At 37.1% G+C, this 25876-nt stretch overlaps 11 protein-coding genes across 11 annotated transcripts; 4 read left to right on the top strand and 7 right to left on the bottom strand. All coding sequences in view use genetic code 12, as the record gives it.

Annotated features, from left to right (window-relative positions):
- Nucleotides 1-6: 6 nt before the first annotated feature.
- On the bottom strand, nucleotides 7-1859 carry SPAPADRAFT_58867 (uncharacterized protein; the record flags this gene model as incomplete). Its single annotated transcript, XM_007373010.1, has 1 exon — nucleotides 7-1859. The coding sequence occupies one exon, from the start codon at nucleotides 1175-1177 to the stop codon at nucleotides 149-151; it is 1029 nt and encodes a 342-aa protein (XP_007373072.1).
- A 208-nt stretch (nucleotides 1860-2067) lies between these two features.
- PDB1 (pyruvate dehydrogenase (acetyl-transferring) subunit E1 beta) lies at nucleotides 2068-3445 on the bottom strand (the record flags this gene model as incomplete). The annotated part of the gene is made up of 1 exon (XM_007373009.1): nucleotides 2068-3445. The coding sequence occupies one exon, from the start codon at nucleotides 3364-3366 to the stop codon at nucleotides 2194-2196; it is 1173 nt and encodes a 390-aa protein (XP_007373071.1).
- A 993-nt stretch (nucleotides 3446-4438) lies between these two features.
- SPAPADRAFT_133086 (uncharacterized protein) lies at nucleotides 4439-5944 on the top strand (the record flags this gene model as incomplete). The annotated part of the gene is made up of 1 exon (XM_007373008.1): nucleotides 4439-5944. One exon carries the CDS (start codon nucleotides 4439-4441, stop codon nucleotides 5942-5944), a length of 1506 nt encoding a protein of 501 aa, XP_007373070.1.
- Nucleotides 5945-7687: 1743 nt separating this feature from the next.
- AXL2 (Axl2p) lies at nucleotides 7688-8737 on the bottom strand (the record flags this gene model as incomplete). The annotated part of the gene is made up of 1 exon (XM_007373007.1): nucleotides 7688-8737. A coding segment is annotated over one exon (742 nt), but the record flags the coding sequence as incomplete, so codon positions are not given.
- A 649-nt stretch (nucleotides 8738-9386) lies between these two features.
- Nucleotides 9387-10366, bottom strand: SPAPADRAFT_58864 (uncharacterized protein; the record flags this gene model as incomplete). The annotated part of the gene is made up of 1 exon (XM_007373006.1): nucleotides 9387-10366. The coding sequence occupies one exon, from the start codon at nucleotides 10351-10353 to the stop codon at nucleotides 9451-9453; it is 903 nt and encodes a 300-aa protein (XP_007373068.1).
- A 210-nt stretch (nucleotides 10367-10576) lies between these two features.
- Nucleotides 10577-13333, bottom strand: SPAPADRAFT_69822 (uncharacterized protein; the record flags this gene model as incomplete). Its single annotated transcript, XM_007373005.1, has 2 exons — nucleotides 10577-12754; nucleotides 13070-13333. The coding sequence occupies 2 exons, from the start codon at nucleotides 13200-13202 to the stop codon at nucleotides 10671-10673; spliced, it is 2217 nt and encodes a 738-aa protein (XP_007373067.1).
- A 374-nt stretch (nucleotides 13334-13707) lies between these two features.
- On the bottom strand, nucleotides 13708-15068 carry SOH1 (Soh1p; the record flags this gene model as incomplete). Its single annotated transcript, XM_007373004.1, has 1 exon — nucleotides 13708-15068. One exon carries the CDS (start codon nucleotides 15046-15048, stop codon nucleotides 14599-14601), a length of 450 nt encoding a protein of 149 aa, XP_007373066.1.
- A 147-nt stretch (nucleotides 15069-15215) lies between these two features.
- Nucleotides 15216-15632, top strand: DUO1 (Duo1p; the record flags this gene model as incomplete). The annotated part of the gene is made up of 1 exon (XM_007373003.1): nucleotides 15216-15632. One exon carries the CDS (start codon nucleotides 15216-15218, stop codon nucleotides 15630-15632), a length of 417 nt encoding a protein of 138 aa, XP_007373065.1.
- A 347-nt stretch (nucleotides 15633-15979) lies between these two features.
- Nucleotides 15980-19519, bottom strand: PYC2 (pyruvate carboxylase 2; the record flags this gene model as incomplete). The annotated part of the gene is made up of 1 exon (XM_007373002.1): nucleotides 15980-19519. The coding sequence occupies one exon, from the start codon at nucleotides 19517-19519 to the stop codon at nucleotides 15980-15982; it is 3540 nt and encodes a 1179-aa protein (XP_007373064.1).
- Nucleotides 19520-21860: 2341 nt separating this feature from the next.
- On the top strand, nucleotides 21861-22390 carry SPAPADRAFT_58857 (uncharacterized protein; the record flags this gene model as incomplete). Its single annotated transcript, XM_007373001.1, has 1 exon — nucleotides 21861-22390. The coding sequence occupies one exon, from the start codon at nucleotides 21891-21893 to the stop codon at nucleotides 22140-22142; it is 252 nt and encodes an 83-aa protein (XP_007373063.1).
- Nucleotides 22391-24242: 1852 nt separating this feature from the next.
- MET4 (Met4p) lies at nucleotides 24243-25785 on the top strand (the record flags this gene model as incomplete). The annotated part of the gene is made up of 1 exon (XM_007373000.1): nucleotides 24243-25785. The coding sequence occupies one exon, from the start codon at nucleotides 24701-24703 to the stop codon at nucleotides 25367-25369; it is 669 nt and encodes a 222-aa protein (XP_007373062.1).
- Between the last annotated feature and the right edge of the window lie 91 nt (nucleotides 25786-25876).

The raw sequence follows: 25876 nt of genomic DNA, 5'->3' as shown, positions 1-25876 counted from the left end.
CTTAGGACAATCAGATGGGGTATATTAGGTAATAAAGTTATGAATCAAGAAATCTTTTCTGCTTTATTCTCTTCACAACCACTGGACAGAATCAAGTCTATAATGTATAATGAAACTAAATAGTACAATCCAAGTCTATAGAAGCTACTCAGCTAGCCTTTGTCACTCTCCATGCAGAATTAGGTAAACTTTGCAAGTGTGTAGCCTTTCGTTTAACCCATGCCAATATAAGCAACCCTAATAAAATGCATCCAGCATTTGTATAGAAATATCCATCACGAACAATCGTAATTATCCCACCATCTTCCAAACATCTTTCTTTGGCCACGTCATTGCTGATTAAGAATGGGTGATCTGATAATAAACAATGTGAGACTGTTATCTTGTCGATTAATAAGAATATGAAAATTCGAGGCCATGTACCTCCATAATTAGATAATGTGTTCAAAGTGGTCATATAAGTGCCACCAATTTCTGGATCGGCAATTTTGGTATGGAAGGCACAAAGGGAAACGAATTGAATCGTGGACATGAATGATCCAAGTAAATGTTGAAGGATGATTGCAATAAAGTATCCAGTCCCGATTTTACCTGATTTAGGATAGAAGTACACCACAAGCTGGGCAAGCATAGCGGCGACAAGTCTACCTATATATCCCCAAATCCATGGTCTTAATGGAGATTTTCCTGTACTCCATGTAGCAGCATAGTACCCGAAAATCATTTCAAATGGGAAGTCAATAAGCACAGTAATGGAAAGGTCTTCTTTGGATAATCCCTTTTCAAGAAGTTTTAAATTAGTAGCTGCTTCATTAACTTGAAAACCAAGTTTCAGGATTAACAATATCACAACAAACGTTTGAACATTGGGTAATTGCAATACCTTATACATTGATAAATAAACACTTTGTAATTCCTTCCATTTGTTACTATTGTAAACTCCTTGTTGTTGAGAAATCTTCTCTTGAACACGCTTATCTTGGTTGATCTTGACCAAATGTGGGGGGTCTTCTGGCACATACAACACCACAATCAAGGTAACCGCAAGGTACATCCATCCCCAAAATGTAAGGTATTGACCTAATGAAAACAACCCTACGTCATCGCGAGGAATTGATCTTAAATACTTGTTGGTGAAATCAGGAGAACTTAATGCAAGGAAAATGGTAAAACTCATAAAGTAACCCGTGTTTATCCCTATGGTTTGGGCTGTACTTGCGAAACTCAAACTTCCTGGTGATAAACAAGTCAATGCCCACCCATCAACAGCAATATCTTGAGTTGCACAAAAGAAAACAAGCATAAAGAAACAAATGGTAATCTGGAACAAATACTTTGTAGCATCCTCCAACAAATCGTCAATCACATAACCTAATGAGAGTAACATTAACCCTGAAATTGTTTGAATTGGGATAATCCAAGACCTTCTCCTTCCCCATTTCTTCAGATATATCGAATCCACAAAAGGAGACCATATTAATTTTAACGAATAAGGATATGCGGCGAGGGAAAATAACCCCACTTGAGAATATGACAATTTGGATTTCAATATGAAGGGGATCGAGCCAAATGCTAATCCAACAGGAACACCCTGGAGACAGTACAACATTACTAGTATAAAGAAGGCCTTGCGATCCTTGGCATCGAGTTTGCCAGACGGCGTCGTGGTTTTTTCCTCTGGTTGTAAGGGACGTGGCGAAAGTGGTTTGTTATCAAGGTCTGTATATGGTAGAAACCCGTTGTTTTCTTCATCAAATGCAGCATGATTGAGGTTGACATGAAGATTACCTGCCACTCCATCAATGGGACGATGCTTTTCTGACATGATGTAATGGTATGTTTGGTCTAACAAGCTATGTGGGGGCTAACGAAAATAAATGTGTACAGCTAATTTTTTTTTTATTATTATTTTTTATTATTTTTTTTTGGTTTTTAGGGCCAAGGAAATGCCAAGGGGAAAAATTAACTTTGACGGGGTCCAGATTTAGACAAGCTTTTACAACGGTACAGATCTACATAGTTACAGCAGGTTGCTTCGTTATATTTCCTTTATTTTTTATTCTTTTTATGGTGTAACTTTCTAAATATACAAAATGCAGAGGGAAGTGAGAGAGGCACGTAATTGTAACCAGTTGTCCACAGTATAGATTTGAGCTATTCACGTGCACTCAATAAATACAGATTTTGTCTTATTTACAAACCCAAAACCTTCTTACAAGCTCTCAAGATAGTTGGTTCATCTGGGAAAGCAAAATCTTCTAATTCTCTAGCATATGGAGTTGGGACTTCACAACCAGTAACTCTTTCAACTGGGGCATCCAAGTAGTCAAAGGCTTCAGATTCCATAATTTGAGCACAGATTTCAGAACCAACACCGAAAGCTGGGAAACCGTTTTCAACAGTAACCAAGTGGTTAGTCTTCTTGACAGATTCGATGATAGTTGGGACATCTAATGGCTTGATAGATCTCAAGTTAATGACTTCGGCATTAACACCGTATTCCTTCTTTAAAGTTTCAGCAGCTTCGACGGCGAACTTAACAGCACGAGAGTGACCAACAATAGTGATATCAGTACCTTCACGTTCAATGTTAGCCTTACCGATTGGCAAGATAAAATCTGAGGATAAAGCTTCTTCAGACATTTCAAATGATTCACCATAGGCGATTTCGTTTTCCAAAAAGATGACTGGATTTGGATCTCTGATAGAAGCCTTGATTAAACCCTTGTAATCTTCAGCAGAGTATGGGGATAAAACCTTTAAACCTGGAATAGAACCATACCAAGCAGCATAACATTGAGAATGTTGAGCACCAACACCGGCAGCGGCACCGTTTGGACCTCTGAAGGTAATGTTACATGGTTGAATACCACCACTCATATAGTAAGTCTTGGCAGCAGAGTTAACAATTTGATCAATGGCTTGCATGGCAAAGTTGAAAGTCATGAATTCCAAAACTGGCTTTAAACCGTGTAAAGCAGCACCAACAGCTAAACCGGTGAAACCCATTTCGGTAATTGGAGTATCAATAACTCTACGTTCACCAAATCTGTCTAATAAACCACGAGAAACCTTGTAGGCACCGTTATATTGAGCAACTTCTTCCCCCATTAAGAAAACATCGTCATCTCTGTCCAATTCTTCAGCTAAACCAGAGTTTAAAGCATCTCTAACAGTCATGGTTTGTGGGCCAGAAGCAGAGGATGCAGAACGCATGTCCATCATACGTAAAGCTTGGTATTGACCAGCAGCTGCGGTAGCAGTGGCAGCAAGAGCTGATCTTTGCTTGTTATATTTTAATGATTGGGCAGCTAATTGAGCGGTCTTGGCGACAGAGGAGGTCAATTTCTTAGCAGTTGGGTTCATCTTTGCTTATTTTCCAATTTCCTGGGTAAGACTAAATTAAAGAAAAATTTAGGGTCTAAACTAAGATCTTTAATGTGGTGGTTGTCAAATCCCATCAAGTAATTTTTCGTTGGTTGTAACTTTTTTTTTGGCAGCGAGCGGTCTTCATTCATCCGTCCCCCGTCGGGATTAAACCTCCGAGATTGTCAAATACATTTTCGCAGGTTGTATATCAACTTTTACTGGTTATGTTGTGTCACGTGATGGATTGATACAGGGGGTCGTGCGCGTGACAAAGCACATTTATCCCGGTGATAAACGGATTAAACTGTATAAGTCATCCTAGACCCACAGCCACCGGGTAAGCCTATCGTGTCTAAATTGTCGCAAATATTCCTAGACGATGCAGCAATAACTCGCAGTAACGTGCATATTTAGCAACATTGCTTACAAATGCTAAATCTTAACAATAACTCGCTGGTGATCCAGCTTTTGTAAGAGGCATATATGATGGCATACTCACGATAATTGGAGTTAATAAATATAAATTTGATCACTTCTCTCGTCGTCGTTCTCCCCCTCACTTGATAATCGCCTTACACAAATTAGGTTTATGATTTTGGGTATCCCAACATCTTGTTAACCCCTCTATCGTAAATGTTGGCAGATTTAGCTCAACCGTCACAACAATGGACGTATGGAAACAAAAAAAATAAAATGCTTATCGTTTTGCACCACACATTCCAATGTTGTTCCGTTCTAGAACGCGCATACCACAGTCTACTCTTAATGAATGTTCCGGGTTTCCTTTGCACCTTGTTGTCCGCCCCCCCTGTCCCCTGTCCTCCCATCCCTTGCTGTGAGTCATTTTACAGCAATTCCATCGCTTGGCATAACTATTTTTACTCTGTCAATTTTACACCCGGTGCATTTATAGCTCATCATTTTTCAATTCTGCTCGCTCGGCGAAAACACCAACTTCTCCTCATTTATTATATAAATAGTCAATTTCCACCACCGATTTGAAATTCCTGTCACATTATTTGTCTCTTTATTGAACACACATACACACACACACACAACTTAAATTACAATGTTGAAAACTCTCACTTCTAGATCGATAACCTATAAGGGGGTTCCTGCTATCGCTAAAAGAATCCTCCCATTCCGCTCATTAACTCACAATTTTCATCAACCAGATGTTGCCGGATCCGCTGAACCGGCTCAAGCGGCCGATGCAGCAGCTACAATTCTTGCTGATTTACGTGACAAACAAACTAATCCAAACAAAGCTACTTGGATAGCAGCTTTAAAGGAACGAGAAAAGCAATTGGCCGAAGGTAAAGTGATAGATTCCTTTGCTTACGTCGACCCTAAAACCACAGTCATTGGTGAAAAAACTAGAGCCGACTCCTTTTCATACTTGACATTGCCTTTCAAACAAGATGAATGGCTTTGTGATGCTTATATCAATGCTTTTGGTAGATTACGTGCCGGTCAATTGTTTCAAGATTTAGACGCCCTTGCTGGTAGAATTGCTTATCGTCACTGTGCACCAGCCGAACCAGTGAATGTCACTGCCAGTGTTGATAGAATTTACATGGTCAAGAAGGTTGATGAAATTGTCAATTATAATTTCGTTCTTGCTGGGTTTGTATCATGGACTGGTAGATCCTCCATGGAAATCACTGTACGTGGTTATGCCTTTGAAGATGAATTACCAGAAACTATCAACCACGATACTTTACCTATGGATAATGTGTTTTTAACTGCAAACTTCACCTTTGTTGCTCGTAACCCAATTACTCATAAATCATTTGCCATTAACAGATTACTCCCAGTTACTGAACAAGATTGGATTGATTATAGAAGAGCTGAATCTCATAATGCCAAAAAGAAACTTTCAGCCAAGAACCCAACCATGATTGCCCCAACCCCTGAAGAATCAAACGTTATTTATCACATGTGGAAATCATCTGCCAACTTACCCGAACCTTTACAAACGGGAATTTCCTACATGAAGGATACACGTATGAGTTCAACCTTATTCATGCAACCACAATACAGAAACCGTCATTCATATATGATTTTTGGTGGTTACTTACTTCGTCAAACATTTGAACTTGCTTATTGTACCGCTGCATCATTCTCATCGGCCGGACCAAGATTTGTCTCTTTAGATTCCACCACTTTCAAAGCTCCAGTTCCAGTAGGATCCGTCTGTTCTATGGTTGCCTCTGTATCTTATACTGAACATCTTCATGATGATACCACCTCTCATGAACAAGATTCACCATTTGATTTCAAGCTTCCATCAACCAACAAGATCAGTTCTAATCCAGACGCGTTTCTTTCTGAACCAGGTACTTTAATTCAAGTTAAAGTTGACACATTTATTCAGCATTTGGAATCACAAAACAAGAAAGAAGCAGGTACTTTTATTTACTCTTTCTTTGTTCCTCACGAAGACAAACAAGGATTCTGTTCAGTTATTCCTCAAACTTATTCAGAAATGATGGCTTATATTGGTGGTAGAAGAAGAGCTCAAGATACTGCCGGTTACGTCGAGACTTTGCCAAAGCCAAACAAAAAGGATTAAAGTTTTATAGAGCACTAGTTTTTTGTTTATTATTATTTTTTATAGTTTATATTTCAGTAATAATTAATTAACTAATAGTCAATCTACTAGCACTATTTTCAAAATTAGAAAAATTAGAAAAACCCCAAGGATAATACAGAAAGGAAGAAAAAAAAAAACATATTAACAAAAAAAATCAATCTTAGTAATCACTATCGTCATTTTCTTGAATTTGAGCTGTTTGTCCCATATAGCGATTCTGTGGCTCTCTTGCTGAATCCTTTAAACTTCCTCGTCTGGTAAAGTCCACTAATTTTGCACCCACATTCTCACTAGGTTCAAATCCCCAGGGATATTTCTCATTGGCTACTTCCAGTTCACTCGAACTTGTGTCATTATTCTTGGAAAGTAAATTGTCCATAGAACCTGCACGTTGTGTGGATTGTGTCATATCATGGGTGTTTTCTTCAGTGACATCGTACAAGTTAGCGTTGGATGATGGTCGTGACGATATCAACTGTCCCTCGCGGTTATATGTCTCCACTATATTTCCATCGCTATCTAACCTTTGAATATTACCAGAAATATCTCGCACCAAGTTCCCTATACTTGGAGAATTGCTCAAGTAGTGTGAGGAAGCGGTGGAGTTACGATTGGATTGGTCTTCCACTAATCTGACGCTGAATAATTGTTCGGTATTAACAGTACTCATCGAAGCACCCAGTGCTCGCTTCAAGTCTGAATCAGCATTAGCTCTCCATGATTTAACTACGCCTCTACCATCATCACCAGCCTTGGTATTTGAACTTCCGTGAATTGGTGGTGGTGGAGGCATATGTTGACGTGAATCTTCATAATGACTGCTGGCATCATCAGGAACATGGGTGATTGAACTGGAAGTAGATTTTTGATCGGAATCATGCTTGAATTGTTCGAATTTAGTCAATGGAACAGTAGACTTTACTTCTTGTGGTGGGGAAATAGTTCTTCCCATTCCAGATTCGGGGTCTGAATTGTATTTGTTATCATCATCTTTTGGCTTTCTAAAGCAGCAAAAGAATAAAAGAATTGCAATAGTAATCAAAGCTAACGATCCAAGACCGACTCCAAGACCAATTGCGAGAGCTCTTGGTTTGGTCATTCCAGAACGGTTGGTGGGGGCTGGTGCATCACTAGTTTCACTTGCATCAGAGGTGGTTTCAGTTGAGTCTGGTGTTTGAGTAGCACTAGCACTAGTGGTGGATTTGGTAGAACTTGTCTTGGTTGAAGAATGGGAAGTAGGAGAAATTTTTGCTTGTTTCTTGACTCCAATGATTGAGAATTCACTAGTTTGTTCCTTACCATTCAATTCTCCAATTACACTAACTTTCAAAGAATCAAAGTCCTTAGGGGTCATACCAACGAATGTTTTGTTGTTTTCGACATAGTTTAACCATCCGTTATCAAAATCAACTGTAACATTGACATTGTCGGGAACATATTGCTTGATCGAGTATTCAAAGAATTGCCCCTTAGTGGCATTCACATTAGGTATATCTTTGACGGTGAAAACATCATTATCAGCAACAAACAAAAAAGGCAATTGAACCTTGTTTTGATAAATATCCATAATTTGAACAATAGCTTGGTCAGAAGTTTGCTTTTCTGGGAATTTACCTGTGAATTTAACAGCATTTTCATCAAACGTTAAGAAATCGGGTAAATTATCAGTAGTGACTCGATATATTTGATCACTGGAGATCAAGTTCCCATCAAGGTAAACCAGGTCCATAATATAACTCTTGACATCAACATCGATATCTCCACCTAATGTTCCATTGATTTTAATAGGTCCAGAGATAGAAGTACTTAATTGATGTCCTCCCACGACTAATTTGAAAATACCGTCAGCCCCAGCAAATCCTGGATAATCCGTAGCAAGGAAACTGAAACCATATTCAAATGATGGCGCATTTTGGGAAGTAACATGAGGAACAGTACCTGAAAATGAAAGATCGTCACTATTGAACTGAAGCCAGTTTGGTAAGGGACTTCTGTCAGCAGAACGACCATAATAGGCAACAATTGGATTGTTACTGTTTGGGTCCGATTCAAAGATGGACTTGTCGAATTGCAAATTAATATTATCACCTTCCTTAACAACTAAACCATTGCCACCATTGGTATGGCCGACTTTAGCAATTGCATTGGTGATGGCATTTTGGGAAGTTAATTTTAATCCTGGGTCCAGAGAAACCATCATTTGATAAGTGTTGGAAAGAGTAGTAGAATCTTGAGTATCTGTTCCTACCAAGGTGATTTCAAAGGTGCCGACATTATCTTGAGTAGGTTGCCCCAGGAATGTCCTTGAACCTGAGTCAAACTTTAACCAGTCAGGCAATCCCTGCACTTCATAGTTGATATAAGCGCCAGTACTTGATCTGTAGGTGTTATTGGCCATGGTGAAACTGTAGTCTTGGTTGACTCTTCCTACGTTGGGTAGTTGTTCATTGAATGGGAAACCCATGTATATTTCAGCCGAAGTAGGTATCACCAACACCAAAAGGTGAAGGAGTAGTAGTTGTATAAACATTGAGGGGAAATAGAATATATTGGTTCGCCTTAATACTTATGCAGTTTGGTTTGTAAGTGGTGGTTGGGGTGGGTCTGTTGTAGTGAACTTGATTGTAAAAAGACTGCTGCCAAAAAACGAGAATGAAACTTCAATAGTATTGTATAGACTTCTATCAGGGGGGGTATGTGTGTTCAGCAACTAGTTGTAAGGATAAACAGTGCAAGTCTATGAGCAGGATATAACGCAAGGAAAGCAGAAGGAGTGACTTGAAGAAGATTTCGTGTAAAAGGGGTGATAAAAATTATAAAAGGTGTTGTAAAAAAAAATGGTGTAATTAGAGAAGGAGGCAGCCACGAAAGTATATAATTTGCAAACCATTGTTTCACAGGTAAATCCATTGTATTTGCGTCACGTCGTCGATATTTTTTCGTCTCCTTTTTGGTTTCGTTTCGTTCTCGACACAATGCTAATTAGGCCCTTGAACATTTATGGTATTGGATCTTATTGTTTGTGTTGTAATTTGTTACACGAGTAAGAAAAAAACTTTAAATTTTTTTGGCTGTCTTCTGCGCGTTTCGTAACCTAATTTTTCCCGATTAGGCAGCCGGCAACTTAGACGAATCTGAAAGGGGCTAATCGCTACAGTAATTTTGCAAAACAAAACAACGTAAGATTTGAGGAAGATCTCACATAGATTTACTTGCCTGCATAGTGGGCTAACATTCCTCGACCCGTAAAACAATGCAATTGTTTCCATTTGGATCAGGTTGGAATGTGAGACACCTTTGGAACCATAGAACAAATGTCACCCAATGGGTATAAATATATCACAAAGAAGTAATTACATGGTTCGTATCTTTGTTGAATGACATCTCGATAGAATCGCGTGGTCATATTTTAGTTTGCTTTAACGAACTTATCTGTCTATTAGAATCTACACATTTAATTTTTCTATGAAGAAGCGTTCTCAACTCTAATTCTTTCCTATTTGGCTTTGCTGACGAAAAATCCTGGGGACGAAATACACGACAACAATGCCGAGATAACCATACACCATCCCCACTAATTTCTCGGCAATAGAATGAAAGTAAATATTTGTCGTAAGTAACATAAACCACCAAAACGAGATCATACCGATAACTAACAACTGGGGGTGTATTTTTACCCCTAAAATCGCCAACTGTTTCAATTTTTCAATTATAGTCTTTTCATGATTATGCACAACCAGGGAGATCAGGTTAATTAATGCACCCCATCCTGGCCAATACTCAGCAGTTTCAAGAAACAAGTAAAGTGATGAGTGTATGAGTAAGAAAACATGTCCCAGAGGGTCGTGACCTCCTTCCCAAGAGCTTCCCTTGATTCGCTTACAATTATATGAACTGATTGTACTTGATACACTCTTGCCATTCCCTAAATTTGCAAATAATTTGACATGACGACCAGGATCTTCAACCACACATTTCCCCCCTGTGAGCACAAATATCCTATCCATTATAGGTAATCCGAAACACCATTGTGTGAATAATATCCACCACATGGTAATTACTGCATATCTGATAACCGCCTCTCTAATAACTTTGCTTTTTCTGGGTCTGGATTGAGTCAAAATACTCACATAAAACACAACTATAACAATTGTAGTCCAGGCCCATCCATTCTTGACAAATAATTGATTAAGGATATTTCGTTTGTCGGTATAGTAATTATACACTTCTTCTTGTGGTGCTGTCCAATGGATAAGTCTTCCAAGCACCAAATTTATTATGAAGGACAGTAAAAAGAGTAACTCATTTGCTGCTATATGATAATGATTATGGAGATGTCTAGCGATATTCCTCACTTGATTGAAGTGTCGATCATACACCGTTGGCATTATATGGATATGTAAAAGAAAGTCGTGATGGCAAATTTCATAATTTTCGTACGTGGCTACTTTTGGGGGGAGGAATGAATGAAGAAAACGGTGCGGCTCTTCCTGATTAAGGTCGTACGTACGAAAGGGAACTTTTCTCAAAGTTAATTGTTGCAAAAAATTTTAAGATTATGCCACTACAAATTATGAACTCTTCAACTACAAAAACAAATCAGGTAATTAGTCAATAAATTAATGTTTTTCTTAACTATAAAAGCCTTGTAGATAATATATAAAAATTTTGTTAAAAAAAAATTTTTTTGTTTTTTTTTTTTTGTTTAAACATCAACTTTACTAGCAGCAAATTTGATAATTGGCCCCATGAATGCATTTCTTGGATATACACATCCAGTCAATGGAACCACTTTACAACCAATCGAAACCTTGGCTTCTTCAGTAGTTGGTCCGAAATCAATAAACGAGACCTTTTCTTCTAATCCCATCCTAATAACTTCTTGCATCATCACAAAATATGCTTTATATTTCTTAGAAGTTTCGTGATCTAACCCTTGTATATCTGAGGTCATGGTTTCACCTAACCTGAAAATGACACATGAGGCAATAATCTTACCATCAACTTTTAAATAAAGTAAAGTCCTATATTTGTTTTCATTCGAATAGTTTCCTAAATTGGAAATGAATTCCCAGTCAGGATACATTAATTGGGAGGATTGTCCCGACAGAGCTCTATTATTAGCAATATTCAAATTCATATTGATGATCAGGGAACAGTTTTCATAATTGAATTGATCAGTTTCCCAAACTTCACCATTGGCCAGTTTGAAAGTATTTTCTTGAGTTCTATATTTAATAGCTTTAAAATAATCGGTTGGTTTTTGATTTCGGAACGGACGAAGGTCAATAATATGGGAGTTTGGAAGTTTAATCTTGTACCATCCAGAATAAGTCACACCTTCTTCGAAGTTATAATCAGAATATAAAGGATCCATAAGTACAGTACATTTTTCATTCTTTTTGTTCCATTCTGAAAGAGTGTATAAAACGGCAGCACCTCGAGCAACCGGTTTCTTAGTGGCACTACAATAGAATGTAGATCTCTTGAATGGCCAATGGAAACCCAATAAACCAAACTTAACAACAAGTATGGGGTATTTCCCATTCTTACCAAAGTATTTGCCCAAGAATGTTCCAACCTTTCCTGGAATACGTTCACATAAATCAAATTCTTCAATGACAGTCAATAACACTAATGCTTCGGTCTCCATCAATTCTTGGTAGAACTTTTCTGTGTTTGCTTCCAAGCTCTTAAGGTCCATAGCTTGTTTCTTTTGTTTGCTCTTCTTCTGGAGTTTTTTTAAGGCATTCTTGGAAATTGGTTTATAGACTTCAAGAGGGTCAGCTTCTTCTTCTTCTTTCAGATTAGGATCATTTTGAAACAATACTGCTTCACGGTCTAATTCATTGAATGCAGTGTTTAATTTCGCTTTCTCTTCGATCTTTTTCTTAATAAATTTGTTTATTGCGCCTGGTTTGGTGGGAGTTTCATGGGGTTTATCTCTGTAGACTCTAAGGATCTTGCATGTCATACCCTCCAAACTAGAATGACTGTAGTTTTCCATCAAGGAAACAATATGCTCACCCGAAATACCAGCATTGTACTTCTTATTTAAGTTAATTAACTTAGCCCAACCTTGCTTTTGGTAATCAGTTAATCCCATTAAATCGTATTCTTCAACCAAGAGATTAGTGGTTAATGTTCTCTTTCTGAAATAACGAGTACATGCAAAACAAAGAAGACTCATGACAACAGCACAACCAAACAAGATTGGGATACTAACTGGAACTTCTTCAATAAACATAGGGTGGTACCCCTCTTTGACACCAGATAAAATGGTACAACTTAACAACAAAAGACCTAATAAGACTACCACAGTATCATACAAGAAAAGTAACAACCCCATTAATTCATGTAATCTATTCTTATCATTGATTAACACCAGAATCACCACACCAATCATTGATTGACCGATCAAAAAACAACCAGTCAATATAAATAAATTGTGCATTTTCTTGGCAGGTCGGGATAATGTTAAATTTATTAAATCAAGATTAATTTGAATCAAGGCAATAGCAATCAATACTTGAATAATATTGGCAGAGATAAAAGCCAAGAAAATGGTGGAAATATCAGCTGACCACCACACACATAGTAACAATCCACTGAAAACAATAGCTACTAGCTTTATAGCGAAAAATGTAGCTCTTTGTGAATGAGAAGGATTGAAAAAGATTTTGAAATCGGCATCAATATTGAATGGATTATCAAATTTACCCTGGGTGAGAACAACAACTTGTAACACAGTTATGACGAACAAAAATAACCACAATAATTTCTTCCCAACTCCAACTATTAAGAAATCTGCCCGTTTTTCTTTCTTGGAGGATATTGTGAATTTTTCGTTTTTATATATGACATGGTTATAACGTTCATAAGAAAGGCCAAGCAAGTAAACAAAACATATGCAAACAACAATTATTGCATATTTATCAGTAAATTGCCAAAAAAGGTATTTTGAATATAATATTGCTTGGGTAAGACTAAAGACAAAACAGTAGATTGCTATTGCAGCCAGACTATATAGCCAACGTAAGAATTGTTTGAATGTAACAGATCTGACATCCTTGGCTAGTTTATTAAAGGCTTCTTTAGCTTTACTGGGAGGTGGTGGAGAAATTTTCTCTGAGTCTTCAGGTAGTGATGAAGATTCGGATTCCTTATGAGACTCTGCGTCTTTATGGGAAAGGTCGGTCTCTCCGGAACACTTGGAAGCTTGTCTTTCCTTTTTCATTGAATAGCTAGAACAGGTAAAACTTACAATTAGTTGCAAAAGAGAAAACTAGATTATTTTTGGAAAAGAGGGACAACATCATCAGTATTTATTCTTTTTCCACGATACGGCGGTCATAGTTTAATTTCTTTAATCATTAGAGAAAGATTTGGCGGCCAAGAAACTTTATTTATTTTTTTTTTAATATTTTTAGTTGCGTCATCATACGGAATCCTCCTTGTTTCTTTTGTCAAGACAATGACCACATGATAGTTCTAGAAAATCGGTCATCTACAATCTCTGGGTTAGTGATACTTGCAGCGAACAAGATACGATCGTCTAGAACGATTTTGTACTCATAGTGACTCTACTTTTATAGACTGTTTACCATCAAAACACATTCTGTCAAGTCATCAAACGAGAAAATGTCGTTGTTTGAGGTAGTCTGCAATAGGTTTCATATTTTTTTTTTTTTCTTATTTGCGCAAAATACATGACAAGGCTCTCAATTTTTTCTGATAATTTTAACTTTCAAGGGATGGCAGAGAATTAAGGTTAATAATTACATGATATACCGAGTTGGAATTAGAAATGCCTTGTGTGGTCATTGTTGAATATTTTGTTTTCTTTATAAACTTGGTTCTAGAGCTTTCTAAATATTCAGTGAATGGTAGTTAAGAGATATAAGATTGACACATCGGATTCTCGGTGAGGAACGCGTAAACAGTAAATAGGGTTGATTCGGGGCTACTTCAGTTAAATATTCTGCCTTGGGTACATGACAGCAATATTTTGAAAGAAATTGAATAAACGCAACGCATGTTAAAATAGTCATGTTACCGACATTTTGCGACATTCATTTACTAAAAATGTAGATGATTAACTAGCCAAAAAAAATAAATCAAACGTAATTGGGATCAGGCGATATATCAGATCTGACACATGCACTATGTTGTGCTTGTAATTATTACATCATGTATTTAGACATAAGCAACATTTGCTCTTATAGAGATCTCTCGATCTATCATATGAATTAATGTGTTCCATTACTCAGCCCGAGTAAGCCGTTTTTAGCAACTTCGCATTGCAATTGCTAATTAAAAGTTTAAAAGCCACATTGTTTGTTACACTGCGAAACCTGCTTCTAAAATTTACTAAATCTTAGTCAAAACTTGAACATTTTTCTCGGTATTGACACGTTCTAGACTAAACAACCGCTTAAAAATGTAGTAATTTCACAACATTATCACTCTTCGCAACTTTACACGGGTGCAGATACAACGCGAATATAAATAAACTGTTGGGGGTTCTGAAACATGGCTCCGAGCGGGGGAGCGGCAGAGCGGCGAAGTAATACCATATTCTAAACGAGCATAGCTCATGACGCCAACTTTCAGGATTAAAGTTCGTATCAACTTCACGTACTACTTTCTGCCATAGAACTATCGGGATTGCTTTGATGGTTATTATTTCTAATTTCAAAATTAATTGGAGAAACACCATCTTTTCCATCATCTTCTTGCCATCTCTTTACCATATCATTCATTAAAGTATTCATAAACTCTTGATTAACTATATTCTTACGGAACTCTTCATTTTGGAGTAAGGAAAGTATATGTAAACAATTAGGATACACAATATACTTTGCATACTGAGGTTCTTGCCAATACTTTAAATATTTCAAATAATTGATAAACTGGGGATCTTGAAGGTGTTGCTGTTGAGCAAGATAGTTCACATAGGGGATGTTACTTAGCGATTGAACAAATTCCAATTCTATTTCCCATCGCGTCGGAAGTGATTGCATGAGGTTAGATAAATCAGTGTCTCCGTTAACAACTGGAGTTTCTTCCTTTACATCACTCATCTTTGTTTTGGTCAGTAGTCGTTCTATAAGAAGTTTTATTTTTTTTTTGGAGGGGTTTTTTCCTTTTTTTTCATTCCTACGTTTGGTGCGCGCAAATTGGTGATAGCAAAAAGGTAAACAAAACTTACATACTACATAACACATCATCCGGTACCTTCTCTGCTACAATGGAATCAACCAATGCCAGAGATATAGCTCTTCAGAGAGAACTAGCTAGTCTTAAACGCATAAATTCAACTGTGGCGACCTTATCTGAAACAATCAAGAAAACAGGCAGTGACATTGAATCTGTCAAATTAGCCAGTGATAAATCATTACAACTAATATCAAAATATGGATCTATACTTCGTAAGGCATGTTCAGAACAACAGATACTGGATGAGATGGAAGAGTATGGTTTTGAAGATCCTGAAGAAGACGAAGAAGAAGAATTAGAACGACAAATACTGACGTTAGATCAAGTTAATGTGCAATTAACGGAAGAATTGGATAGATATAAACAAAAACGAACACAGGGAACAAGTGCTGATAGAGCAGCAAAAAGACGGAAAGAGCTTGGTTTGGATTATTCTCGAACAAGGTAGAACTGTGGAATATTTTATGCAACTTGATTTCTTTTAGAGCTGGTGTGTGTGTGTGTGTTAATAGAGAGGAATTGGTATTTACATAAATAAAGTGGTTTTCTTTTTTCTTGAGCCAAGAAAAAGCATTATAAGCTATCAACACATTAGCCATTTCTAGCAATGTGTCTAGCTACAGGAATTCGATATAGCGGCAGCATATTGCCGTGCCCCAAATAACAGGCTACATATCTACATAGAATCAGTCTCATCTAAAATCTCTTAAATAAACAAACTAATAACTACATATAAAGCAAGCTACACATTAACCGAGTCATGCTTTAACTCTCATAAAAACAAATCAAATTCTATTACTTCAAAATACTGGTGATTAAATCATTAGCATCAACAGAATCACCTTCCTTAATCAATATATCACCCACATGACCAGATACTGGTGAACTAATCACCATTTCCATCTTCATGGCACTCAACACGGCAATTGGATCACCCTTCTTGACTTCACGGCCCTTTTCGGTTCTGATTTCAATAACAACACCAGCCATTGGAGCACCAACTTCGTTGGAGTGTTGAGCCTTAGGTCTAGTCTTAGTTTCGATAGAAACAGTCTTGTCTTCAATAGTAACGGATCTCATTTCACCGTTCAACTCAAAGAAAACTTCTCTGGTACCGGTTCTTTCCAGAATTTCACCAATGGCTAATAATCGAATGATCAAAGTCTTACCTTGTTCAATCTCAACCACAATTTCTTCACTGATATGAACTGGCTTGAGGAAATATCTGGTTGGTAATACTGACAAATCACCGTATTTGTCAACAATCTTACGGTAATCTTCAAACACCTTTGGATACATAAGATAAGATGCAACATCGGTTTCATTGACCTTGTTGGCACCATATTTAGAAACCAATTCTTCACGAACACTGGAGAAATCAACTGGCTTCAAAGTTAATCCTGGTCTGGCACTCAACTTTTGTCTCTTGGTACCCAAAATATTGGTTCTTAATGGTTCAGGGAATCCACCATATGGAGTACCCATTAAACCTTCCATAAAATCCAAAACAGAATCTGGGAAATCTAATTCAGCAGCTAATTGATTAACATCTTCAGCCGATAAATTGTTTGAAACCATAAATTGAGCTAAATCACCAACAACCTTGGAAGTAGGAGTAACCTTGACAATATCACCCAAAAGCTTATTGGCAATCTTGTAAGTTTCTTTAGTTTGAACCCATTTGGTACCTAATCCTAATTGTTGAGCTTGGAACAACAAGTTGGTTAATTGACCACCTGGAATTTCGTGTTCGTAAACTTCTGGATCTGGACCCTTCAAGTCAGCTTCGAAACAAGAGTATAATAATCTCATTTGTGCCCAGTAGTTATCTAATTCACGAACCTTAGATTCAGAAAGACCAGTTTCTCTATCACCTTCCAAAGAAGCCAAAAGAGCACTGATGGATGGTTGAGAAGTCATACCGGACATAGAGTTAGAAGCAGCATCAACAACATCAGCACCCGCATGGGCAGCAGCTCTCATCGAAGCAACACCAGTACCAGCAGAATCATGAGTATGAACATGGATTGGTAATTCTGGGTATCTTTCTCTAATGGAAGTCACCAATAATTTGGCAGCTTGTGGTTTCAAAGTACCAGCCATATCTTTAATACCCAAGAAATGAGTACCCATGGCAACAATCTTGTCAACAACATCCAAGTAGTATTCCAAGTTGTACTTCTTACCCTTGTGGAACATATCCCCAGAGTAACAAACGGTAGCTTCAACAACACCACCAGCTTTCTTAACGGCATCAACACCAACCTTCAATTGGTCCAAATCGTTCAAGGCATCAAAAACACGGAAAATATCCACCCCGTTTTCCTTAGCTTGAGCCACGAAGTGATCAATGGCATTGTCTGGTAATGAAGAATAAGCAACACCATTGGCACCTCTAAGTAACATTTGGAATGGAATGTTTGGAACAGCAGCTCTCAATTTTCTTAATCTGACCCATGGATCTTCATAAAGGAATCTCATAGCAACATCAAAAGTAGCACCACCCCAACATTCAAGAGAGAAAGCACCACTAAGAGCATGGGCAGTAGTTGGAGCAATGTTTAACAAATCAATAGTTCTAACTCTGGTAGCCAACAAAGATTGGTGGGCATCTCTCCAAGTGGTATCGGTGATTAAAGTACCGTCAAAGTGTCTAACCTTCTTGGCAAATGCTTCTGGGCCTTCTTCAAGTAAAACTTGTCTCCAACCTCTTGGAACCGGGGTGTTGTGAACATCAATAGCAATACCGGTAGCTGGATCGTGGATTTCTGGGATGGTGGCTTCAGAAGCTAATTTAGGGAATCCAATTTGGCCCTTGATGGAAGAACCATTAACAACCAAATCACCCAAGTAACCCAAGATCTTGTTGGCTCTGTTTTGAGAACTCATCATTTGGAAAAGAGATGGAGTATCATCAATAAAAGTAGTCCAACAGTTACCAGTGATGAAAGTTTCATTGGTCAATAAAGCCAATAAGAATGGAATGTTGGTCTTGACACCTCTAATTCTGAATTCAATCAAGGCACGTAACATCTTTCTTCTGGCAATTTCATAAGTGGAACCAGAAGTGGAACATTTAACCAACATAGAATCATAATGAGGAGAAATGATAGAACCAGCAAATCCATTACCACCATCTAATCTGACCCCATTACCACCAGCAGATCTGTACACTTCAATCTTACCGGTATCTGGTTGGAAATTCTTGGTTGGATCTTCAGTAGTGATTCTACATTGAATTGCAAAACCTCTAGTGGTTATCTTATCTTGAAGTAAACCTAATTGTTGTAATGAAGCACCAGCGGCAATTTGGATTTGAGCAGCAACAATATCAACCCCGGTGATTTCTTCAGTAATTGTGTGTTCGACTTGAATTCTTGGGTTAATTTCAATGAAATAATGACGGTTTTGTTCATCAACCAAGAATTCACAAGTACCGGCATTTCTATAGTTGGCATTCTTACATAATTTGACGGCATCGGTTAAAATAGCATCTCTAACTGATTTTGGAAGGGTTTTAGCAGGCGCAATTTCGACCACTTTTTGATGTCTTCTTTGAACAGAACAATCACGTTCAAACAAGTGAATGACATTACCGTAGTTATCAGCTAAAATTTGAACTTCGATATGCTTTGGCTTATCCAAGAATCTTTCAACAAAACAAGTACCATTACCAAAAGCGGTTTTAGCTTCAGAAGTGGCTCTCTTGAAGGCATCAGCAATATCATCACCTTCACGAACAACTCTCATACCTCTACCACCACCACCGAAAGCAGCTTTGATAATGACTGGGAATCCGTATTTGGCCACAAATGCTTCAGCTTCTTCAACGGAGTCAATTGGACCTGGAGTACCTGGAACGACTGGAACATTGTTTTCCAAAGCCAAGTTTCTAGCACTGACTTTGTCACCAACTGCATCAATTGTCTTATGACTTGGACCAATCCAAGCAATTCCACTTTCTTCGACCTTTCTGGCGAATTCTGAGTTTTCAGAAAGGAACCCGTAACCTGGGTGAATCATATTGACATTGTGTTGTTTGGCAATCTTGATGATTTCATCAATTTGTAAATAAGCTCCAACTGGGGAGAATTCGCCTTTCTTACCAATAACATAGGATTCGTCTGCTTTCAAACGATGCATGGACAACCTATCTTCATGGGAGTAGATAGCAACAGTTTGCATGGACAATTCATGGGCGGTTCTGAAGATACGAATAGGAATTTCACCTCTGTTGGCAACCAAGATTTTGTTCATCTGACCCAATACAGTTGAATCTCTTCTCAATTTACCGATTGCGGCATCATGAGTGCTGTGTTTATGTACCGATGACATTTAATTTATAGGTACTTAGAAAAGAAACAACAAAAAAAACAAGAAAAGTAAAAAAGTGAAAAGTAACAAGATAAAGAAAATTTTGTAGAATTCTCAATTGGGAAAATAATCTTGGTCTTTATATACGTTTGATTAAAAACAACAATGAAGGTTGAAGATTTGAAAACTAAATTAAGGAGAATGTGTGTCCTGCACACTATGCGAGATCGTACAATTTTCCGTGGGTGGCATTTTACTAGTTGATGGACTCCGAATCCCCGAGAGAGAAGAAGGTTAAAATTAATTTTGGAAATAAACAATGTACAAATTAAAAAATGTAAACGGACCTGTGAGGTTTTGTATTACAGACACTCAGGGTTTTTTTTCAACGTTCCGAGAGTTTGAATTTGGTATGATGGGTGATTTTATTGCTGTGCCTATTCTGAAATCCTTGTTAAGAAAAATATATCGTATGTTGCATCCTGCGTACGGAAGTATGTTTGAGAATTGACAGATGGTCTATCGGAGGGGACTGTAGTATAGAGGGGAAGAGTAGTCAACATGAAATCTTGATAACTGGCTATCTCGCCAATAGACAACGGGATGAAATCATCAATTATGCATAAAATAATATTGCCTCCAAAGTATTACTCATCGGTGAACAATGGGATTTGCACTCCGAAAATGGCTGATAAAAAAAAGAACACCTAATTAAATCACTTGAAAAAACTCCGAGGAATTAAACACATCATAAAACCAATTCATGAATCATCCACTTGGCAAATTTCACCAATTACATGCTTGGATCTTTGACACAAAAATCCAATTGCAACGTTTGGATATACATTTGGGCAACCAATTTTTTAATAGCTCATTTGTACCATGGTGTGCTTTTCTACAGAAATGTACAAACTACGACATGTTTTCGGATGTTTTGATGTTTCGATGTTTTCGCTGTTTTCTCCTTTGGAAAGCCTTAACGTAAGGCATATCCAATACAGATAACCATATCTCTTCAATCTCTTTCGATAAAGTGTAAGGCATACGTATTTGTGATTCAGTCTACTACTCAGGTTAACCCCGCGCCATCCGGTACCAAACTCGTTAGAGCTTGCCAGAAACACATTCCAAACAGAACAATGCAAAGTCAAAAAAAAAAATTTTTGTCAATAATTTTCAGTCTTGGATATTTGACCTTCTTCTGGCAAATTCATCACAAAACTAATCACGTGAGAACATTCAATCGAAAATATTTTTTTTTTTGCTTCAAAAAATTTCACATGTGGTGACGGACATATTTGTCCGAACATTATTTTCATAGTGGTGTTTGGTAGTATTAATCTCAAGGTGCTCGTTAAGTGCATAAACATTTACGGTAAATGAAGAATTGCTTCTGACTCATAATGGTATATAACTAGACATTATAATTATGACCTATGTTCATCTTAATTACTTTCGGTCTCTACAGCGTATAAATTAGAATCAAATCCCGTTGAGTTATATTTCTCCGATCTTTTTTTTTATTATTCACTTACATTTAGGAAATGGTTTCCCGTATATTTGAAGGAGTTAAAAGCGGGTAAATAAAAAAAAGCTAGTATGGAAGAAAGGATCTTTAAAACCGAGGACCACTCATGGACATTAATTCCCGAAGGTATTACCGCCCCTCTTTGCGGTTTTTAGGAAACTATTTTTCTAATTTTCTTAGGGCGAATTTTTTTTCTACTGGAAGTTTTTTCGGTATTTACTGCTTTGGGCATACCTCCCGCTACAGTAGCTGAAAAAAATAAAGACAAGAGAGCAGATTTATCAGAGGGGTAATTTGAAGATGAAATTTGGTATCTGACTCTTAAACATTTGATTTGATCCCAATGAAAAGAAACGACCAAGTGTGGATCTTAACAGGTAATGTATCTCCTCTTTAATAAGGTTAGATAAGACAGAATCTGATCATTCAAATTTTTTTCTTGTTTACAGTTCTCACTCAGAAGCATGCCACTTTTATATTAATAACGTCATAAGGTGAGCAACTCGTGCCTGGTGATAATCACATCTAACCAATAAAAGGTGAAAATTTTTCCTTATCATAGATTGGTTTTTGTGCACGACCTACTTTTTTCTATGGGATTCATCCCCTCTTTCGATTGTTCCGCAACGCATTATCGTGCGCATTCATCGCTGAAAAATAGCCTACGCCACCACCTTTCGAAAAAAAACATACCATAATTATCCTGCATAAAAATATTTCATATGAAAAATTTTTCCTTAAACCCATTTTTGTGTTTTCACAGCCAAAACAATTAATATATAAGTAGATTGATATTTCCCTTTTTTTTTAATCAGATTATACCTGTTTTGAAGTATCCAAGTATTTTATATTTTCTTAGTTGCTATGTTTTCCAGATCTTTCTCCACTTCCGCTAGATTAGCTTTCCACAATGATGTCGCCTCTCAATTCATGAAGGCTACCATCCCAAAGCAAATTCCTCACAATATCAAGCAACAAGTGACTAATGCTACCAAATGGCAACCAACCCATGGTCATTCTTTCAGATCCTTTGCTGAATATAGATTAAAAGTCTCCAACAACTCTCCATTAGCCATCAGATCTAAGAATTACAATGCTACTTTAAGACACGTCTAAACAATTGATAGTTATTCATGCATTATTTTATTTGGGTTCATTTAGTTTTGATTATTGGGTCTTTATTTCAATTCTATCTTTCGAAAACTAGTTTATTAGTTTGATTTTTTGTATTGCTTGTTTTTTTTTAAGGTTTCTTTCATGGGAGAGATAAAGAATTTCATTATACCATTTTAACATGGTTTTTCACTTTTTTTTTGCTAGTTGTTAGTTGTATGTATATAGATTAAATGTACAATGAAAACTTTAAATCTGATTGTTTGTAGAAATCTCTTATCTAGCAAATCAGTAATGCACGTTTTCATGCAATGTCGGCAATAAGGTGTAAGGGGAAGTGAGTTGCGCAGTAGTGTAATGCTCGGTCCGTTCCATTTAGCCGGATTCCCCCCATTTGCCTAAGCCTAAAAAAAGTTGCGCAAAAAAAAAGGGGAATTACTAATTTTTGTATGGTTGCAAACCACCTCTTGGGGGGGTAGCTTCCGCCTACCCAATTAGTTAGCTCACAAGGAGCAATAAGTGTACCCAAGAAGTGGGGGAGGGGTATTGTTGGGTAACTTGCTTAGTCATAATCCTGCGATGTTTGGAACGAAATTATAAAAGTAAAGGTGGCTCATATCGATAGGTATTAAGAACTGAATTGCAGATTTGGAAGTTTGATCCTCGGCTCTTAATTCCTGATTAAGTAAAATCTTTCTTGAGAAATCATGTAATGGTAGTATGTGGACCATTTCTTTTTGGGGATAAACCAATCCTCTGAAGCAAACATGTTTTTGTTGGAAATGATATGTCTAACAACAATATTCAAATGTTGCCAACCTTTATTTTTCTATGCTTAGAAAGGTTGTTTATATTAATAAAGTTGTGTTGGATCAACTGAATCAGAAAGGAGTTTTGTAAATCATTACGAAGAGTTATGTTTTCTCCAGTTTTTGATAAAATTTTTTAAAAAAATTAGTAATATATTTGAAAAAAGTATTCATCTTCAAAATTATTTCCTTAGAGCTTTATAATCTCAAACAACTGACGATAATCACAGATAGAATACAATATAAAGTTTTATATAAAGTCACAACAGGATCTTCAGATCTTTAGATAAGCTACACGGGTTAGAAATATATATCACCTACCAAAGGTATGGTCACCATAGTGTGGTAACTGAAATATTAGTGGAATATACAGTGTACATATAAGACAGTCCTATTCTATGTATGTTCTTATGAACAATCTAGTGGACCCAGCTATATTCAGCTGTCTTATCAATACTACATAACAGCAACACAGAATGGGAAACGGATCAAATTTTCGGAACGAGGAACAATTATTTTTGTCAATATTACAAAGTCCGCCCGGAAATAACTTTTTTATATTAGATCACGTGGGAACGCAAATTGGATGCAAAAAAAAAAAGATATGTGGCGTTTGAATACTTTGTTATACGAATTCCTTCGTATACACGAAAAAGGCTAGCCACTCGGGCTGAGTCAGATCTACTAAAATTCTATCCATATAATATCGGTAGGGTTCTTGCTCAAGTCTGTTTTAAAGTACAACAGTTGTTATTTTTGATCAACTTTAAGCGATAATTGAACGATGAAAATTTTTGTGTATGTGTATGTGTGTGGACTGCTTAAAAAAAGATATGATGTAACGTAGTAAATACTTGGAACTAATTCAACAAAAGTCAATTCACACCGAGAATCTTTGATAATGAAATATCCTTCACTATCTAGTTACAAACAGAAGTGGTGATCGGATCGGTTAACCATTAATAACTTGGACCTGCCCCATTAGGAAAACAAGATCGGAGCCATGATTACAAAGCACGGAGTCAGAATAAAAATGGGGGGAAAAATCATAACGTAAAACACCGACTGGCCCAATCAACCTCTGCAAATTACTAGTGCTTCATACAATGTAACATTGATCTAGTAGTTAAGAATTGCTTGGGGGACGCATATTTTTTAATTTGCAACTAATCACGTGATATTGTCTAATATGGCTGAAATTTTCTATTTGCTTTTTGGTATTTGAACCACAAAGAACAATGCAGATTTAATTATTCCTGATTATAAGTGCATATGGAATAAAAAAATTGTGGTTTACAAATAGTTCGACTTTGATTAACGTTATATTACTGTGTGATCTTGATATATAAGAAGCTAGTCATCATCATCCAACTGATTTATTTTTATTCCGTTATTTCCAGATATTGTCCTTTCTTTTTTTTTTATTTTTCATAGACTTTGTATGAACTAAAAAACCTGACCATAGCCATACAGCCCACCATGAGTGAACAAACATCTTCAGCTTTGCTTGAGCAACTTGTTTATATAGACACATTTATGAATGGACAAGTGGAAAGTTCTACTGCTACTACTACTCCGAACTTAGATATTGATGGCCAGTTGGGACTTGACTTGGCAGCATTTGCAGACGACTCATTTATATTCCCTGACGAAGAGAAACCTAAAAAGGAAAATGACGATGAAGATGATAACGAACCAGTGTCTAACGGTAACAGTCACAACAATAACAGCTGGACCAATCATGATTTCAATATGGTTCCTTCACACTCTTTTGACACCCATCATCGTAATACTTCAAGGCACGATCTCATACAACAAGCACCTCGGAATAATCGACCTGAAATACTATCACAAGATTCCGGATTCCTTAACTTGACAGATTTACCCAAGTTTCCAGTTCCACCAGGTGCCAAGTCATCCTTGGTCAATGCTGGCCTTTCGTCCAATCAAATTGATTTATTAAGTGCTCTTGTAGCGCAGCACCAAGCTAGCTTGGGAAACCTGATTCCAGAAATGACGGCTAGTTCGTCTATTGCCTCAACCATCTCAGGCTCACCTCCAATGAAGGGTGATTCTCCAGTTAGACAACATTCACAATTATTCCTTGAAAGTAATGGTCCTATTGGCTATGTTCCAAGTCCAACCACATCCACATATTCCAACACTCCTGATCCTGCTGAATTAGATAAACGTCGCCGCAATACTGCTGCTAGTGCTCGTTTCCGTATAAAGAAGAAGTTGAAGGAAAAGGAAATGGAAGGTAAGATCCATAACTTGACTGAATTGATTAGTGAATTGGAAAATAAGTTACAACAATTGGAGATGGAGAATAAATTGTTGAGAAATTTGATTATTGAAAAGGGATCGCAAAAGAGCGATGACGAAGTTAAGATGTTACGCGAACGGGCTAAGCGCAACTAAAACTGAAAGGAACTAGTTTTCTTTTCGTTCAATTCTTATAACCAAAAAAAATAAAAATGATTGGTCGTTTATTACGTATAAGTTGTATAACATATATTATATATATAGATTTTATGGGGAGGTAGAAATAAATGTAATTATTATCAAACGGGCGGCGGGCTTGTAGAAACAGATAAGAAAGGGGTTGGGATCTTTAGTCACAAATTACTAATGTACCAGTCCCTCCAAAAAGAAACTAAGCAACAAAGAATCAAGGGGTGATATTCAAAGAACTCCTTCGAGCAATGGATTTCACTTGTTTTATTTACATGAACCAAGAATAATTACACAATATTATTCGTTGTTTAAAAAAAGTAAATAGCGCAAATTGCTGCATTGTCATGACAAATGTCAAAACAGACCATGTAACCATAACCAACGTCGATTGCGGACTTATTTCCCCCTCTTTGATCGTTGGGAGCGGATTTAAGCGAGGTACATTTTTGGAACAATGAATTAGGGCGGACC

This window comes from Spathaspora passalidarum (genome assembly GCF_000223485.1).
Source record: "Spathaspora passalidarum NRRL Y-27907 unplaced genomic scaffold SPAPAscaffold_1, whole genome shotgun sequence".
NCBI classification, from domain to species: Eukaryota; Fungi; Ascomycota; class Pichiomycetes; order Serinales; family Debaryomycetaceae; genus Spathaspora; species Spathaspora passalidarum.
This window is presented reverse-complemented; position numbering and strand designations above follow the sequence as displayed.